This window comes from Anoplophora glabripennis, unplaced genomic scaffold (assembly GCF_000390285.2).
Source record: "Anoplophora glabripennis isolate ALB-LARVAE unplaced genomic scaffold, Agla_2.0 scaffold48, whole genome shotgun sequence".
Taxonomy (NCBI): domain Eukaryota; kingdom Metazoa; phylum Arthropoda; class Insecta; order Coleoptera; family Cerambycidae; genus Anoplophora; species Anoplophora glabripennis.
In genome coordinates this window covers 615068-635725 of record NW_019416270.1, presented here as the reverse complement: position 1 = coordinate 635725, position 20658 = coordinate 615068, and the positions used below count along the sequence as shown (strand labels likewise).

Below are 20658 nucleotides of genomic sequence, written 5' to 3'. Positions count from 1 at the left end.
TATTTAAAAACTTCTAGCAGTTTAGCTATTTTTTACTTATTTTGGAACTATCGTTCTCTTTTTATTATCTATCATTCAAGTAAGTTCAAGTCGAGCTTTTTAACCTTCATTCTAAATTTACACACACAGATCAAACAAATCAGACGCTAATTCAAAATAGGGAAGTACATTGTGGTGTTTGGTCTATTTCAATAAAGAAATCGCAACTACAGAAATTGCTAGTGACGTTGATGATTTAAAAAAATGTTTATATAATACTTTTTTATTAGATATTAAAACCATTTTCGACTGTTCTGATAAAAAAATTATTATTTGTATATACATACGAGTAGGTACATTCACTTTTAATTGTATATTATTTTTAAATATTCGCTTCTGTAATTTTGCTTTATTTTAAAAAACATTCAGCTATCAAATTAAGTCCAAAAATTTTCCTAAAATTCTTATTAGATGAAGGCTTTTTGACACCAGCATGGAAAATGCAAAAATCAACCTCAAAAACAAGCAATTTTTTAGTAACTAATAATAATTCTTTAGGAAATAACTATTCTGCGGACTACAGCCCCGTCAGCATTGAATTACACCGACAATTTGAATTAGCTTGGGCAATACCTTTCAAAGTAAAGTAAAAATATAGAAGATATATTAGGACTGGGTAGACAAAAAAATGAATGTCTTAATTAATAATCTAGACGAATTATTTTTTTTATTTTCAAAATTTCACTATTTTATTTATATATCCAGTTCTTTACTTAAAGTAAATCAGAACTTAAAAACGTACCCAATTTTGTACTAAGCAAAACTTTGATCATGAAGATGCTAAGCCAAAATGTTCCTTAATCATCAAAGATAAAATAGTACATTGTGTATCAAGTGCAGAAAAGTTCTAATTTCTCACTAGTTTAAAAAAGTGCTGTGCTGCAATTCAAATGAGTGAGAAATTTGCATTTATGCATAAGGTGCTTTTTCTACGGTCACACTTTTTTACGTTTACAGGAACTCATATTTACTTAATTACTGTATACCTAAAGTAATTTTTTTATTGGTAGGAGTTTATGATAATATGTGTTAATAATTTCAAGAAATCACGTATGTAATTTATTTCTAATTATTTTATGATTAATTAGAACAAAACTTTTTTTGTTTAAAATTATAATTTAAACAATTTTGAATTGTTTTTCCTAAAGTGTTGGTTTTTCAAACATTTTCCGTAATATAATTAGCTGCTGAAGTTGACGGTATGTCAGTTGATAAATGTTCTATAATTCTGATATTGTTATTTAGAGAAATTGATGACAAATTTCACGTACATAGTGTTGTATCCATATTTGGAAGCGATGAATGCGATACTTGTGCATGATTCAACTGAATGTAGTATTTTGCGTGCAATATTTATTTTGATATGCATTGATCGTCAGTACAGTTTTCTGTAATGCTATATGAACGCTACCAACCATGAAGTTTCAATGATAAAATTTAGACCCCTGTGTTTGCTAACATGGTTGTACAAGATCGTCGGAATATGTGTCTTGTGTACAATTTTGTATAATTCTAAAAACGATGCAATTTCTTGACGCATTTTACCAAATTTGTTTACTCCTTGTATTTGATGTGCATATTGCCTTTCCGTTGCCAGGAAGTAAATTAATATATTTTTTCCACACACTGTAAAGTCAGTCTACCGGTGATTTTAAATTTTCTGGGAGTTTTAGTTTTTGTATCGGTCAATTTTATTATAAAAGCAGAATTTAGATCTTCATTACAGTTTTCTACACTGTATGAAAAATTGGACTTTTTTATTTTTTCAGGAGGAAAGCTGATGAGGTTCAGATTTTAGAAGAGACGATACGTGCCCGCAACGAACAGCAAAAAAAGGCAGGAGTGGAGCTGGACGCAACTTGCCACATATGCCTCAAAACCAAGTTCGCAGATGGTGTCGGCCATCTTTGCAACTACTGTTCCATCCGATGTTGTGCCCGCTGTGGCGGAAAAGTTACGATGAGATCGAATAAGGTGAGAAGTTTTATTTGTATCGATGTTATTCGTAACGGCGCGGAGGCCGAGAGTAAACTTTTGTCGCGGTTTAGTTTATTGTCCGAAGTTAGTCTCGGTGCCCTCTGGACGAGTAAATCGATTTAACAAAAATTCTGGTGCAAAACATTTCGGTCATTTTCTTAATATAACAAAAATGAGTTCAGTTAGGGGCCATACAAAATTTTCAATAGATCATTTTCAGATAAATACGATGTGGACACTCAATTTTGTAAATATGATTGGCACCAAGTTAATACAGGCGTGAAAAAATAATCAAAAAAGAAACGGGTAACGGGAAACGGTTGTCCTGGTACACTCCAGTCAAATTAGATCATAAAACCTAAACATTTAAAAAATGATTAATAAACATTTTATTGCACTTTATGTCGGGGAACTAGAATGATAATACCAAAAAAGTAACTCAAAAGAAGTTGGTAAATTGCAGATAAGTTGCAAAATTACGTGTTTTTTCACTTTTTTTACTGACCATGAAAATCAAGGTCGTTTACAATCGTTTACTGGTGCTAACGCGTTTATTATATGAACTATCAATGTAAAACGTTTTGAAAATAAAAGTTTAACCCTTTCTTTAATTGTCTCTAAAATCCCGGTCCGATACGTCCAATAGTTAATTAATAATTAACGCTATAAAAACGCTATCTTGCGAACAAAAAGGCGGAGGTGATTTCTCTTTGTTTTTTAAATTACCGTAAAAATATGCTCTATTTAATGCAAAAAGAGCGAATTCCCGAGAGGCATTTGTCTGATCCTGGGACAATTTGTTTATAACGCTGTTTTGCACGTCTTACTTTGTTAGTTGCAAAGGGCAACTAAACTCTTTTAAATGTTTCTTTCTCGATACGTTTCTTTGAATCAATTACAACCATATCTACGATATTAACTTAAAACTTAACGTTTAGTAACTAATTAATTGGTTGCAAAAAAACGAACGAAATTAATTAACAAATAACTGGAGTAACAATTTCACGGTCAATCGAATCGGTCTTTGGCACGCATGTTGGTCTTTACATTGACCGTCTTTTCCATAAATTTCATCAACATTCATGGCTTTTTGCAATAATAACAAATAGGCAATTTTCTAAAAACTGATTTTTCCGCGTTCGGCCTTTTTTTACAGTTAAGAAATGTGAGTTTAGATACTTTAAATTGTGGTAGTTTAATATGCATTAAAATGTTTACTAATAATTTTTTTAAGTTCAAACTTTAATTCGATTGGAATAGTATTAAACTTAAATTTTAAGAAAATCCTGTTCCATAAATATTTTTCGAAATTATAAAATTAGAGATACTCGAAAGTAATACTTAAATAATAATTTTGTTTTGATGAAATTTAAAATTATATCAAAAAGCCTTTCCAACAAAACTTTAACATTTAAGATGGTTCAAATTGAAAACAGTATGATCAGTATAATTTATGGCGTGTGTAGCCACGTAGAAATGCAGAATACAGAAGAACATTCGAAATCATGAAGAGGAATCTTTTTCAACATCGAAGCTTTAATATGAAAAATATGAAGTCGGATAAACTCAGCTGCATGTGATCACCATAGAGCTGAAGTTTTACAAAATGTAGAAGATTGTAGACGAACGTTGTAGAGATTTTGCTGCTAGAGAATCCCTTCCAGAAATAATTTTCATCCATGCAAAGCGTACATTGTCCATCATTTACATCTCGAAGATCCAGAATGAATACCAGATTTTTTATCACAGTTCTTAAGATGAATTTAATTTGACAGATCAATCTGAATCAGTCATTCAATTCTTTTTCGATAAAATTATACTTGTACATCTTTCCAGTATTTCTAAATTTACTACGCGAAATCTTAGAAACTATTGAATTTTAGAAATTTATTTACTGAAAATTTTATATACAAATAAATGTAATAATTGAAATATAAAAAGAAGATAGAAAGTGAATATGTAAAATTAATTTAAATAACAATTTATTGAATACTCTTGAACGCTATAGACACGATTTGCTTAAAATTTAAGAGTAATGTGGGAAAACCACTTGCCAAAGTTCCTGCGAATGAAAAATTTCTGCCTTTTACAGAATAAAAAAATCTGTAATTAATAACAAATTATATGGTCAACTGGTTTTTTGTGAGTCATCCTGTATACTTCAGACTTAGTACAAAGTCATTTTCTTTTAGTAGCATCTAGGCATATACAAATTTGTAACAAAATTTACTACTCGCAATTAGAAGAGACTTATCTTATAGCTACAATGAAAGGTAAACGTGTATTTTGCAATACAAGATTATTATCTACCGATTCACAACCATTTTAGCTTTAATAAGTGGTTGCTCACGAAAAATACTTGATTTAAAACTAATTTTTACTGGTGCGACATCTATTTTAAATCAACTGAAATAAATATCTTGATAATTTTATTCCAGTATTAAATAAAGAGGTATTGAATTTAACATGAATGAAGATTTCGATCTTATATCTATTAGAAGACAACTAAGTAAAAATTAACTTACTACATTTGCGTCTGTTTTTAAAAATAAAAAAAAATCAATTATTAATTTATAATAATTTTTTTGCCTGCTAAAAATTTAGTTACTTCATTTTATTTTCTTGTTGCCTTTTCTATCTTTTGTTCAACTTGTGTAGATTTGTATTTTTTTTAACTTTTTAAAAAGATGCATTGCAATATAAGCTGAACTGTTTCCTTTCGTTTTTTAATAGGAAATATGCAATCGGGAATACTCTGTTTCCACTGTTTTTACATGATTTTTAAGTACATTTTTATTGTCGCAATGTGCTACAAACGACATTATTGGTTGAGGCGCAGTTTATTAGACACATCTTCCTACATGTTAATAGGTAGCTGGAATTACTAGAGGTGGATCTACTATATGGGCTATAAGGGCTATAAATATAGTGACCCACAAAAATGAAACTTCAAAATACACTGTCATGAAAACTCGCACAATCGTGTGAGGGGGAACAAATCGTATCAATCTTTCATATAATATCGTTTGAAAATTTCAGTTCTACAATTGTAAAAATAATCACTTTGTGAACGTAAAATTTCCAAATAATTTGTTCTTGTTACGATTTTAAGAACATTTGTGTGAATTTTCATGACAATGTTTTTCTTGTATAGGACAATCTCTTTCAGGGTAAACCACTAGCATTTATTTTTCCGTTGGTTTTTAAATTAGTGAATTTGAGTTGATTAATACGCCTTTAGTTGTTTGTGAACAAATTACATCGTTGTTTTTGAGCGACTCTCTGTTATTCTACTCCTCCATCTTTAAATTAAAATGCAGGATGGTTTATTCCATTACTCCAAGCGGAGGCGTAACTACATTCACAGAAAAACAGTGGGTACTCCTTTCAGTCCCACTCATGGCTTTAAGCTTGTAATTTTAAACATGACACATATATTTTTCCAGATGCAGTAATAATATCAGATGGGTGTTTATTCTTAATTCAAATATTGACTTATTCTTGATATACATATTACTGTTCTTAGAATGATAATAATTAATTCATTACACTTTTATGCATTTATTAAATAAAATTAATCCCATTTTAGCATCACGTACATGTATTAGAAATGAACTTAGATAATGCAGATTCACCTAGTTGTTTTCTGATTTAAATCTCATACAGCTTTTGGAACACTATTTTTCTCTTCCGAACAGAAAATAGTGTACTCTTGTTGTATGACCTGCGGTCTCATGTTCTTCCATGTCAGAACTTACACAGACTTCTCCCACACCAGCAATATTGATACTTCCTGAACCTGTTCTATTATTATCCTTATTGAACTGCGGGTTTAGTAGTCCAGTCTATATCTGTTACGGGATGGATGTTTTATATAGTAACGCTAATTTTTGTTGGGAAGTATTATGTAGAATAATAATTGCGATATGCGCCCACTGAAAAAGTTATGCATAATTGTTAGCACAAGAAAACGTAAGAAAGGTGCATTTTTCTCCCTACTTTCATATATAAGTCGGAGGATATTGACATTAGAGAAAATAGTCAAAGAAAAAAAGTTTTGTGTTCAGATTCTCTTCAAAATGAAAGTCCCGGATTTTTATGTGCATTATTGTTGATGCAATATAGTAGGTACAGACCGAAAAAAATTTCGTGAAAAAAGACCGTTTTTTTCATTAATTTATTTCGGACCTCGTCTTTAGAGCAGCCATATAAAAATTATGGTTCTGAGTACTCCATGATTATGATCACTTTTGACTGTTATTGTACAGTCCATTGTTTTGCCGTAAACTCACTTCAACTTTGAGCTTTCATATCTCGACGACGATTCATCGTATCCACAAGATCAAAAGTGGATTTGTTCGTCAATCCTTCCTGTATTTGATTCTATAATTACATTTGAAGAATATGCAAATACGGTAGCTCCAGCTCTAAATGTTATAAGTATTTTTTCAAAGAAATTTTGAAAAAATTCTAATTGTTGCTAAAATGGATTAAATCGTAAATTTTTAATGGAGACATAGTTGAGACTCCAAAGGGTACGTATAAAAATTGGGAGCGCAAAATGGTTTTACCGTGAGAGAGAATTGAAAAATAAGTATAATTCTGTATTTTCTTAACTAACAATTCAATTGTGCGAAATCTACCCTCCCGATTTCGATAAAAACATTTCTGCAATAGTAGGTACCATACTATGAAGTAGTCAAAACCATACCTTTTATACAAGGTGTCCCGAAATTCATGCAACAAAATTTGGTCATAGACTCTCAAGACAAATTTAGGGTACCCGTATTTTTTCTTTTTGCCAACTGGCCCCCTCTTTCGGAGTTACAGCCCCCTGAAATCTGTCCCTAAGAAGTATTTTTTATATCTCAAAACCATGTTGTACGAGACTCACTAAATTTGGTACATAGGGGTTTTATGACATGTGGAATCTCACAGTGCTACGCTTTTTGGCGAGAAACCCCCTTAAGACACTTTTTCGTGGGCCCCTTGTCTTTGGAAGCAGAAAAATTTGGTAGCAAATTTGATTTTTTTTAAATTATTAGTTGGCGAATCACGATATGCATGCGATCACATTTTGATATTTTTTTCGAAAACATTACGTTTTACGAAAAAAGTATAAAGAAACAAAAAGTTTATAAATATAATGGCTTCCTAGTGGACAGATAATTTTTAAGAAATTTAAATATGCGACCAACTTTTTTTAGCTCCAAAGACAATGGGGCCCACGAAAAATTGTCTTAAGGGGGTTCCTCGCCAAAAAACGTAGCACCATCAGATTACAAATGTTATAAAACCCCTGTGTACAAATTTAGTGATTCTCGTACAACAGGGTTCTGAGATATAAAAAAGGATTATTCTTAGGGGCGGACTTCAGGGGGCTGTAACTCCGAAAGAGGGGGCCACTTGGCAAAAATAAAAAACACGGGTCCCCTAAATTTGTCTTAAGAATCTGTGACTAAAGTTTGTTGCATGAATTTCGGGACACCCTGGATGGCTGCTCTAAAGTCAATGTCCGAAATAAATTCATGAAAAAGCGATCTTCTTTCAGGCATTTTTTTATCGGTCCATACTGAATTGCAGCAACAATAACGCAAATAAAAATTTCCGATGACTTTTATTTTGAAGAGAATCTCAAAACGAAACTTTTTTCCTTTGACTGTTTTCTCTAATGTCAATATTCTCTGAGTTGTACATGAAAGAAAAGAGAAAAATGCGCCTTTTTTTAATTTTTTTACACATTTTCTTGCGCTAGCAATTGTGCACAACTTTTTCAGCGGGCGCAAATCGCAATTATCATTTTACATAATATTTAGAACTATTTCCAACAAAAATTAGCGTTACTGTATGAAACATCCATACAACCTACTTTTAAAACAGATATCGACTGGACTATAATTAATTAGGTCCGTAATCAATTCGTTTCTCATTTTCTTAATGAAATCTAAATATAATTTCTCGTTTGTTCAATGTTAATATTATATCCAATTCCCTGTGTGATAGTGCATATTGATACTGTAATCTCCAGGTCTTTAGTATGGTTTCAAAAATCCATCAAAAAGTGCCGGATTATTAATGAAGGATGTGATGATTCAACTGTTTTTAGCAACAGCAAATTTTAGTGTCTTCTTTTCGCGGTTTCTCAATATTGTGCAGTCTGCTGCAAGTATTTCCATAGTGACAACTCCAACTCTTGACAATCGCCTGGTGTAAGAGTTTATATTATGTAAAACATGTAATGAATAAAAAATGTGGTTTCGCATTCATTCATAACATTTGTTTCAAATCACTTGAACTAATATTTTGAGTAGTTGGTTCAATCTCAGGCTGTTAGACTAGAAATGTACTTAACGTCCTACTAGTCTGTTATTTGCAATAACCGTCCTATTTTGAGATATAATAAATGGCAAATAACGTCCCAGTTCATTATAAATATTTATTATAAAATAAGGCAAGTTTAAAAGACATTGCCATGGAAACAAATAAGTTCAATAATAGAAATTACAAATAACATTTATTGACATGAATACAGATTAAATGTCAAACAAACATCATACCAGCTATGTGTAAAAAAATTAACTGAAATAACGGACTAGGAAGACATTAAACGTTGAAGACACCACGGGTGTTATAAGATAATAAAGTATTTCGTATATGTACATATCTCTAGCCAAGGCTCTCAGCTCGTATATACAGGGTGTCTGAAAAACACTAGCATAAATCCAGGGCCTGATAGAAAACGGGCAAATTTTAGCACTTCTTTTTTGTTTAGAATAAAATAACAGGAAGTGATAAAAGGGGCAAAAAGATTGACCTCAAAAAGTTAGACCCCAAAATGTTTCCGTGGTGTACTGCACTGAACGCCCTGTATGATATAGCCAAAAAACTCCAGAGCATTTAGTATCCCCTGAAACTCCACGTAACAAAATTTCAGTTAATTAGGTCGAATTTTGTAGAGGATAGGACCGAAACTAGATTCTAAAAAAATATGCGCTCTGTACCTTGGAAACGGAAAAAGATACGCCCATGGTTCAACAAATTGTAATATTTTTTGAAATTCTATCAGGCCCTAAATTTATGTTAGTGTTTTTAGAGATCCAGACAATTTAATTACCATATCAATTTTTATTCACAATTTAATAGCTCTGTTAATTAACTATCGGGTGTCCCAAAATTCACCATTTTCGCAGACAGCTGACAGTTCAAGGTCATTAAAAATAGAGCCCTTTTAAAAATAATGAAGGTTTGGTAGTTACAGTTTGCAATTTTCTTACAAAATATGGATTTAACTTCATCAACTGTGATGTGTGAATTAATTCAAAAATCCAAAGGGAGATTGGATCACTTAGCGATCTTAAACAGTCTGGCCGTCCTTCAACAAGTCGTTCAACACAAAATATCGAAGCAGTTCGTGAGAGTGTTGCTGAGAATCTATTAACATCAATTCGAAACCTTGGTCAAGAACTGGATATTTCGAGAAGCTCTCTACAGCGTATTCTCACTAAAGATTTGCATCTTCATGCTTACAAAGTTCAATTGACTCATGAACTGAAGCCTACTGACTACGCAGAGAGAAACGTGTCACTGTTTGGTGCGGATTTTGATCTGGAAGAATCATCGGACTATTCTTCTTCGAAATGCGGCTGGGCAAGCAATAACAGTTAATGGTGCTTGCAATCGCCACATACCATACAGCTCGAGAAACAATTAAATTTCTACACGAATCATTTCCTGGTCGTGTAATTTCCTGTTTTAACGGTTAGAATTGTCCACCTAGATCATGTGATTTAACGCCGTTGGTCTTTGGAGTTTTTTGTCTAAGTCTAAGCTTTCTGCGCACAAACTCACGACCACCTATGCCTTGAATGGGGAAATTGAGCGCTGTATTAATGAAATTCAGCCGCATTTTTACAAAACGGCAATGGAAAATTTCGACAAAAGGGTGCGTATGTGCCAGCAAAGCCGTAGAGGCTATTTACGCAATATGCTATTCCATACATAATCCTATACTGTATATTTTGTGAATTAATAAACAATTTACAATTTTTAAATAAAAACCTGTGTTTTCTACAGAAATTACTTCTTGCCTGAATTTTGGGACACCTTTTAAAACCTATCCAGTATTCTCAATAGTATATTGAAATAAGTAATATCAATTTATTTTTATAATAACAATTATTGATGACGGTAATTGATATTATCCAAATTAGAAAATAGTCTTTAAAATAATGATGATGAGGTTTCCTCTCCTATACTCGTTTTCTTGGTTTCAGGTTCCCAATATTCTTAAATGAAATAGAGTACAACTTTATTATTCAATAAGAAAGTGTAGGCTTGTATAATATAATAACATTACCTAATATAAAATTAACATGAGGTACCTATTTTGTATTACGAGTGGGATGTTTCTGTTAGAATAGCATTTTCTCCATGCATGTATATTGCCCATAACTTTCATCCCACAGTTGCTCGCATTATAGAAGTTGGAATCCCAGTTCCCTTTTCTGGAAAAACGACGCTTCAAATTTCTTTCAAAGACCTATACATTTCAAATATCTATATTCATAATCTAATAGTTCGCCTTAAGTAACTAATTCTTATCCTACATTTAAAATGTTGGTCTTTAAAGGTTTAGATAAAGAAACATATCTTCATTTTTAGAATAATGGTTATTTAACAAAGTGGTTTGTGTTATCAAAATTTGAAAAATCATTTGAAAATATGTAGCAACACAATAATATAAATAGATACTAAATAGTAAAGTTATTATCATCATTTTGATTATGTTTAAACAAATTACTACTACGTGATTTATTAAGATTTCTCGCGTTCTAAAACTATTTATTATGATAATTAAAACACAGTTCATGCAGTTTTGCTAAATTAATGGTTTATGCTTTGAAAATGTCTACAATCCATACATGTTACCAGTTTCTTCAGGAATTGCTGATGAGATTTTTTCTTCTGTTCGATAAAATTTTCAATATAACTTTCGGCTATGGTATTACTTTCCCAACTACCGTGGCATTTCAGTGTGGATAAATTATCATCAGAATATGTCAAAAATTAATCAAATGAAAGCTAGGAGCAATGCCAGGTCTATTATTCTAGGTGTATTAGATTTAGCAAGACGCTATTTCTTTTGTCGTTTTAATTAGAGCATCCCTTCAACCGGTTTTTCGTAAATTTATTATTTCTATACGAAACCAAAAAAAGTTGATAGTTTGTTTTTTAATAAGGGAGTAGATAGCTCCCGAAATATATTCAGATCCAAGATGTCAAATCTTATATACGAATAAATATCAATTGTGCCTTAAAAAATACGTGGAAAGCAGTTTATTCTCAATAGTAGTGAAGTGAGTGCTGTAATTTGAGGGATACAATTGAAGAAAAACGTGTAACATGTCAAAATTTCTGAAACATCGTAACGGTTTGCAAACCCCAAAGGATAATACAAAAAAAGAATATTGGTTGAAAATTGTCTGGGTGATCATTTTTCGAGAAAAATGATATTGAAGCCCCTTGCTCATAGAGAAAGGTGGAAGTAAATTGACTTAAAAAACGCAAACTTTAAACGTCACAAGATATATAGACCACTTATTAATATTTAGCATGATGTCGTATAATCAGTAGTTTAAATAAAGATTTCGTGAAAAACGAACTTTTTTGGATAGTATATGGTCTGTAAGGATTATAGATGTGAAAGAAGCGATTTTACAAACAACAATTACGGTTCTATTAGCTAACAAAAATGCTAAGGCTACATATTTTTTTGTAAGTGGTTCAGGAATAAACAAATCGAGAGTAATGACTTGTGCAATATAGTCTTTTTTACTGATGAGTCATGTATTACGGAAAATGGAGTAATATATCTACACAACAGTCATCAACGCGGTGACGATAATCCAAAGACAACAATTGTGTACCACTCCCAACATCAATTTACTATTCATTCAAGGACTGGAATTATCGGTGATCATTTATTAGGACTCGTCGGGCTTCCACCATGTTTAAATGGTGTTAAGAATCTAAATTTTTTAGAATGTACTTTGTCATATGGTTTACGCGTGATGGTGTACCACTACATTATACTCAAACTGTGTGGCTGTTAATAACCAGGGACTAGATAACATTATTAACCAGATTGCTAGGCTACGGATTGTTAATAAGTAAAAAATAACCAGAAACAAAGAGCTCAAATCTTGTTCGACAATATATTGCAGTTACGGCATGATTTCTTCGACGAATGGCCTTGTCCATAGAAGAAAATGACAGTGAATTTCAGCATGTGTTATAATATTTTGTTTATTTATCTGTAATTTTTTACTTTCTGTAGTTTTTAAACAGCTGTTAATTGCTTATAGTATGACAATAAATTAATTTATGAAGCGTTGAACAAGTAACCTTTAACTAACTGTTAGAATACTGTAGTAGTGTTTATTGACCATGTCAAATTTGAGTAAAAGTCTGTATGGCAAGTCAAAATAAAAATAAGTATAACACAATATGTATAACACACAAAACATTAATAGTAAAACTTTTCACAATTAATAAATTACAAAATACGAATTATTAAAATACACTACATTAATAACACAAACAAGGGGTTATTTAAACATATATATGTAAAAACCTAACAAGGTGAGATAAGTCCTGCCTCTAAAATATGTGCATAGTAAAAATTATTTTATTTTGTTCTTAAAACTAGAAACATTTAAAGTTTTTGTACTGATTGGCAAATAATTTAAATAGGAATGAAAAAAATTTATAATAAACAAAACTATATAATAATAAAACAAACTAAAACAATTATTACCTAAAAATGCCTTAATTTACGAATAAAAAAATACTGGACAGATGGACCTTCCATATCCAGATTTGCTTCTAGCCATGTCCTTGCGTGTAGAAAAAATTAAATTAAATAGTAATAATAATAATAAACAGTAATATATCACCAAATAATGTACTACGAAAAGGTATTAAAAATGGCAACAGGTCATTAGCATATAAAATGAAAAGCAATGGTCCCAAAACTGAACCCTGTGGAACTCCGTGATATACAGATTCATAACATGAATAAGATATTTAAGATATAAGAGGGTATTATAATGAACAATTTGTTTACGATTATTTAGGTAAGATGAGATTAATTTAACAGTACACCTTGAAAGTTATAAAATTATAATTACCCTAAGAGAATCTCATGTGAAACACAGTCAAATTTTTTATGAATTTGAGAAGATTAAAATTGCTAATTAACCACTATTTAATCAGTTACTTTTATTTGTTGAATATATATATATATTTTTTATTATTTGTTAAATTTCTACAAATATTGACATTAAAATATTGTATCTTCTGTATGCTTGAACTTATAAAGCGGGTAAATTTCGTAATTCTTAAATTTGTTTTAATTAATAATACTGTTTATAATTGCATTGTTTGATTTCTTGTGACAATTAAAGTGTGACCGCAAAAAAAAACATTTTTCGTCTGTTTTTGAGACTGACAGATGCGACATGGAAATTCCTAAAATTATTCTAAAAATATCCAAATACTCGTCATGAAAAATGAAAATGAGCATCACTTTCAGTTTTTCGAAAATTTTCGAAAATCACCCTTATTTAGGGGTTGAAAAGACAAAAAAAGTGAACAAATTAAGAATCATCAACAGTTGTAAAACCCAAAATATTTATATGTTGTTTGTTATCAAAATAATATTATAAACGTGAAAATATCTAATTTCGTATTTGATACGGTCTTGTCCGGATTGAAAATCAACCCATAACATCCCTAAAAGGGTGAAATCATCCCCTAAGCGCCGAAAAATGCAAAAAATATATTAAAATACAATTTTTTTTCTTTTTCTTCTATACGTGATAATTGAACGGTTAATAATCCACAATCACTAGATTCGAAGGAAAATACCCCTAAATGAGGGGAAAACCACCCCTAAGTTCAACCATCCGCTTCAAAGTACACATAAAATAATTATAATGCATGAAAAAAATAATGTTTCGAAATACATTCATTAGAATGATTTATACACAAGTACTCCCATCCCCCATCAATCATCCCTCTCAAGGGGTAAAATCATCCCCCAAATATACAAAAATTGTAGATAATGTGAAAAAATATAATTTTGATAACAACATAGAAATATTTGGGATTTACAACTGTTGATTTTTAATTTGTTCACTTTTTTGACTTTTCAACCCCTAAATAAGAGTGATTTTCGAAATTTTTCGAAAAACTGAAAGTAATACTCATTTTCATTTTTCATGGCAAATTTTTGGATATTTTTAGAATGTTTTTAGGATATTTCCTGTCGCCTCTGTCAAAGTCTCAAAAACAGATTTTGCGGTCACTCTTGTGTTAAATTATACTGAATCAATACACTTATTTATGTTAATATTTTCAAATTTATCTCTGCAGTTTACTATGACGAAAAAGCTTTAACCTATCCTATCGATTTTCAGCCAATAGCTGTTAGTATGTTTAAGTAATTTTGACATTTAATATATCTTTGCTTCATTTATACCCCCTAACATACCCGCCACTGCTATTGAGAATAAAATGGTTTGCACGTTTTTCTTAAGACACAGTTCATATTAATTCGTGTAGAAATTTTGACATATTTATAATTAGCCGATTTAAAGATAATCAAGAAAAAACCCTCTTCAAAGTAATAACTTAACAACACCCTGTATATCAAAAACGCAACGTTATATATGAACTGCCCCCACAATTTCTCCAAGACGAACTCACCCTCCTAGTTTTTTTTTAAGTACAAACGGGACATCCATAACTTACACCCCACAGTCGTAGCTAACATCCTTGAAGATGGGATCGGGGCTATGCGAGTTCCCTCTTCTGGATGTTAATTTACAACCATTGACGGAAGGCCCGGGCCGAACGCGTGGGAAGCCCATTGTGAGGAACCCGGGTCGCGTGGGGTTCGACTGACGTCATGACTACCGGACGTGACGCGGTGTATTGATTCCCACTCTGTGCTGGATGGGCTGACACTGGTTTCCCGCTCTTTTCAATTATCCCCCAAGTACACAGCATGCATTTTTTAGACGTCCGATTGGAGCACGGTTCTGGTGCAAGTGCACGTAGGCAGGGGTGACGTTATATGTTAGGGGCTAGATGAAATTGTGGATGTCGAAACGAAAATTTGAAAAAATGTGTTTCATATTTGCAAAAATTGATTTTGATTGCTTAGACAACTGTGTGTGAAGAACATTTCATCTTGGATTGAACGCCTTCAAAATATCAAACGTAAGTGAAAATTGAAAATACATTATCGTGTAAAGGTATTAAATTTATTTACACAAAATCAAAGTTTTTTTAAAATTTTTATCAAAGTCAAACAATGTTCTTCGACATCTAGATATGCAAAAGATATTAATTCTACGGACTACATCACCTAACTAGCATTGAATTACACTAGCAATACCCAGGAAAGCACTAGTAATAAATAATTATCCAAAATAAAATCTAAACATATGTCTAAATATAATCAAAACAAAAAAAAATAGGCAAATTGTTAGATAACATTTATGAATTGTTCTCTTACATAACAATCAATTAACTAGTCAACATTATTTAACAATTTCAATGTAACCTGTATGTGTTTTTGTATTAATTATGTTCAGACAAATTTTTAGTTTTAATTTTGTAAAAATTTGTTCTGAACTTGATCATGTGGGTTTCTTATGTATTTTGATGTATACAGCACATCAAATCTGAAGTCTTCTAAGTTGCATCCCCCCTGATTTTGCAAAAATCGCAAAATAGTAGCGAAAATTCACCAAAAAACTCCAAAAATCACGTTAGTGTGCGCAAGATAATTCAAATTAGAAAATTTTTTTCCTGACCTTGATCAAATGTGTTTCTTATGTATTTTGATATGCTGATTTCGAGTCTGATGTGGGCCAGTAATCAGGTTTCACAAAATATATCCCTTTCTTATGTTTATGGGACGGCAGGAATAGGAAAAATCACTACATTCAGAAAGAGTGACGAACGAGAATGGAGTTTCATCCAAGGTCGAGGAACATCATACAGAGACCACTGATTGAACCCTCAAAAATTCTACTACCACCTCAAAAAATTACTTAAAAATTTTGGGGGTTTTTATTTATTTCAATGTATTATCGTCTGTTAAAATTAAGGCAGTCAAACTTCTAACACCCTGTAGAATCTGTTCTCAACACTAGGAGTGACGTTTCCTTTTGAAATATGTAAAAGTTTAAATTTTGTGTTATTATCTACTCCTGGACCTGGAGCAAAAATATCTTATATTTATTCTATTATCACTTACTTTTTTAATTTTATTGTTAGTAGAGAGTTTATTGTACGAAGCAATTTAATATATAGGGTAGCCCAACGAAAACGTACCACAAGGCATTACAGGGTAGTAATGAACTTTCCGGCAAAATCCAAAAACAGGTAAAGTTTGCTTCTGAGGGGGACAACTTTTGGCGCAAAAAGCATAGCAAAATCTTCAACCCCCTAAGTGGGGGTGCCATCCCCCAAATTTTTTTAAATGGGAATGGGGGTCAAGTGGGGGGTCATTAGAAAGGGCTTTTAATTCTCTATACATCGATTCTTACTTTTTGAAAATCGATCCATTATTTTAGAAAATATGCAGCTTTGAAAATACGAACAATATTTTTGACGAGAAATGCGAAAATCGATTTAATTTTACTTCAAAACTTACGGTATTAGCTTGGTAAATTCCTTCAAAAGAATTCGCTGTTTTTTTTTCTGATTTGCGAATTCTTTAGCCTGATTTTGGTGAGCAAAAAATTGTCCGCTTTTTGTTTCGTATTTAGATAGGCCACAAGAAGTTGCTAGATAACTGTCTTGTGACTTGTAGTTGAAGAGTACCAATACTGCCGAGTCTTTTAAATTGATTAATTATGGTGTACTCAATTCCAGAAAGAGTAGAAATTATTGAGCTTTTTTTCAAAAACAATGAATGCGGAAATCGGGTCGCCGAACTGTTCAACCAACGGCATCCTGAGAAACATGCGTCTGGAAAAATTGTTCGCGAATTGGTGGCCAAATTTCGCGAAACTGGCTCCGTTCATAACAAAAAGAGGCAGGTTGAAAATCCGGTACTAAATGAACCTACGGAAATAGCGGTATTGGGGCAAGTGGCAATGGATAGTACGCTGAGTACAATGCAATTGGCTACTGCGACAGGAGTGAGTCGTACAAGTGTCCAACGAATATTAAAAAAATACAAATTCCATCCTTATAAGATTCGGCTAGTGCAAGAGCTAAATGAAGACGATTTTGATCGTCGTTTGCAATTTTGCGAAATAATGACTGAACGAGCGATAAACGATAATTTCCTCTTTAATGTGTGTTTTTCGGACGAGTGTACGTTCTTCTTGAATGGTTTAGTGAATCGCCATAATTGTCGTTACTGGGCTGATACCAATCCAAGGATTTTCCATGAGACACACTCCCAACACCCCCAGAAGTTGAATGTATGGGCAGGTATTTTTGGAAATTCCATTGTAGGTCCTTTTTTCCTTCCTGGAAATTTGACAGGCGATATGTACTTGGATTTACTACAAAATGTCATCGACCCAGCTCTAACAAATATCATAGAGGACGACCCTGCTTACAATGAACACGAACTGATTTTCCAGCAAGACGGAGCTCCTCCACATTACTCGCTCAATGTGCGCAATTACCTAAATGAGACGTTTCCAGGACGCTGGATAGGACGAAGAGGTGCAATTGAGTGGCCCCCTCGGTCACCCGACTTAAATCCTTTAGATTTCTTTCTCTGGGGGCACATTAAAAGCAAAGTTTACAGCACTCCACCTGATACCTTGGAAGATCTGCGAGGACGAATCATTAATGTATGTCGCGAAGTAACACCGCAAGTGCTCCAGAATGTTCGACAACGGTTTGAAGACAACCTGTATCATTGTATGCAAGTTGGCGGACAACATTTTCAGCATTTACTTGACTAATACCGTAAGTTTTGAAGTAAAATTAAATCGATTTTCGCATTTCTCGTCAAAAATATTGTTCGTATTTTCAAAGCTGCATATTTTCTAAAATAATGAATCGATTTTCAAAAAGTAAGAATCGATGTATAGAGAATTAAAAGCCCTTTCTAATGACCCCCCACTTGACCCCCATTCCCATTTGAAAAAATTTAGGGGATAGCACCCCCACTTAGGGGGTTGAAGATTTTGGTATGCTTTTTGAGCCAAAAGTTGTCCCCCTCAGAAACAAATTTGACCTGTTTTTGGATTTTGCCGAAAAGTTTTTTACTACCCTGTAATGCCTTGCGGTACGTTTTCGATGGGCTACCCTGTATATCTTTCACAGTAATGTTTGGCAAAATATTCTTTAAAGCATTACTTGTTTGGAAAACTGTTCTAATGTTATATTTGTTCTCCTAAATTTTTTCAATAGTACAGGAATATATTAAATTTTCATTGCAATTTCAAGTAATTTCTCTTTATTATCACATTCTTTTTTCATTTCTAATATTCTGAAGAACTCTATTCAAGGTATTGTTAAATGTGTCAAAACCTAAAATTATGTTTGAAATATATTTTTCTTTTTAATTGATCTGCATTTTCAGCGTGTTTTTTAAATTTAAGTTAAATTTCATAACTACTGACTGATCCATTTGGCGCAAGAGTAAGTTAATTTAATTATTTATTTTCACAAAATTCACAAATAAAAAAAATAATACTATGCCACATACAAATAAAATTTCTTTTTTTTCTGTTTATTGGGTATTTTGCACACGTGAAAATATTTAAAAAATAATTAAACAGCGGTTACGGTTTTTAATATATTTTTTATTAAAATATTTTTGCCTAACAAAATAAGTTCAGGCAATACGAAACATCATTTAGCATCACACTTCTAGAAAATTTCACTTCTACACATACGCATACATGAGGTCAGAATTCTTGTATTGCGTAATGAAGCTGTTCTAGTAATTATTATTAAAACTCATTTATAACCACTAGATATATCGCAAACAAGGCAATGGAACAAGTTTCGTAGTTGCAAAATATCATAAAAAGTCAATTAGAAACATAATTTCTTTTCATGTTTGTCCTAAGAAGCTTTTGATGCTGTAATGGATCTCTCCGATGCCTTGTTCCCCAACATCAAACTGCTGTACCGAGGGCTGATTCATTCGGCGATCGATTTTCCAAAAATATAAACCAGCCTCTCGTATCCAAAGCATTTGACCTCATTCCGTTTTGTCGCATGTCGAAAATTCATCCTGTCTGACACTAGATTATTAGGTATTTGTTTTTACAGTAACGTACCTAAAGTGATATGCATATAGTTCGCATATAATTTATTTTATTTAAGGATATAGCTAAACATCACCGTGAGTACAATTTTATATTGCTGTATTTTTTGGTTGAAAACTTGAAATGGGTAAAGTATACTTTTCAAATTAATGTAATAAAATATTGTGTTATTACATCCTAAAAATCGCCTTATACTGAATCCTGAATTGTCCATAGGTGTAGTTAATAAATACTTTGAAGGGTGAACACAAATGGTATAAGTTTTTTATTTCTAACATTACGCAATGTTGTGCTTTGTGACGAAAATTGTGAAAAATTATAAATTTCTTTTCTTTCTTTTGATATGTTTGAGATTGGAAATTAATTACATATAAATATTAATTATTTACTAGTTACTTTGATTTAATTTGACAACACATTTTGAAGAATAGATTTCAAAAGCAGCGTTTGTGAAATAGATGATTATTAATAAATTAAAAATACACTGTGGTTAGCAAAATTGTATTTTTCTCTCAAATTAAGACTAAATTATTTCTAGAGGAAGTATATCCCACTTTGATATCTTCGAGTAATTATTATTTTTTTTAATTTCAAGTAATATCACAAAATCGAATAATTTTGTCTTTCCAAAATTAATCCTTAAAAAGAAATGTATAGAAATTTTTTGTTAAAAACACAATTTTCAATGCGGACTATCAAAATTTCAAAATAGTAATTGGTGCAGGAATTTTAAAAAAAATGTATGCTGTCCCCTTACGGGGTTTGGGACTTAAAAATGATTACTCTATTTTATGGGGAATTTAATTCCAAATCTTTTCTTACTCTTGATAGTATTAAACAAAAACACGAATAACTAATAATACGTATTGTAGCTGTGTTATTTAAAATCATCGAAAAATCAAAAGTTGGCTTTGAATTTAAACGTCAGACCTGATTAGGAAAAAAGTTAAATTAGTTTTGGTAACTAATAGGGTTGTTGACCAAATTTCAAAAAGTAGATAATATAATTCTACACGTACTAACTAGTATGTATGCACAATTAGAGATTGAGAAATGCGTCAGAATAGTTTTAAAATAATTATTTAAAACTGATTCTTATAATATTACAAAACGGTTCTGACGTCATAAGGGGCACCTTGTAGTGAAATTATGTATAAATGATTGCGTAAAGGAAAAAAATTGGAAGACGAAGATGCTGTCAACATTATCAGTAGTGTCAGTCAGTGACACTGTCGCATAAAATATTTTCAAGTCTACGAGTTATTTTTCTTAATCTTCGAATTCCTTTATTAAGCAAAATTATTATTATTTATAATCATTTAAT

The 20658-nt window shown here is 31.7% G+C and overlaps 1 protein-coding gene across 1 annotated transcript in view; it reads left to right on the top strand.

The window, feature by feature from the left end:
* LOC108904963 (regulating synaptic membrane exocytosis protein 2) overlaps positions 1-20658 on the top strand; it is a 144528-nt gene that overhangs the window by 7734 nt on the left and 116136 nt on the right. Inside the window, exon 2 of the mRNA XM_018707697.1 lies at positions 1809-2013. Within this exon, the coding sequence (XP_018563213.1) occupies positions 1809-2013 (205 nt within the window). The remainder of the gene's footprint in view (positions 1-1808; positions 2014-20658) is intronic.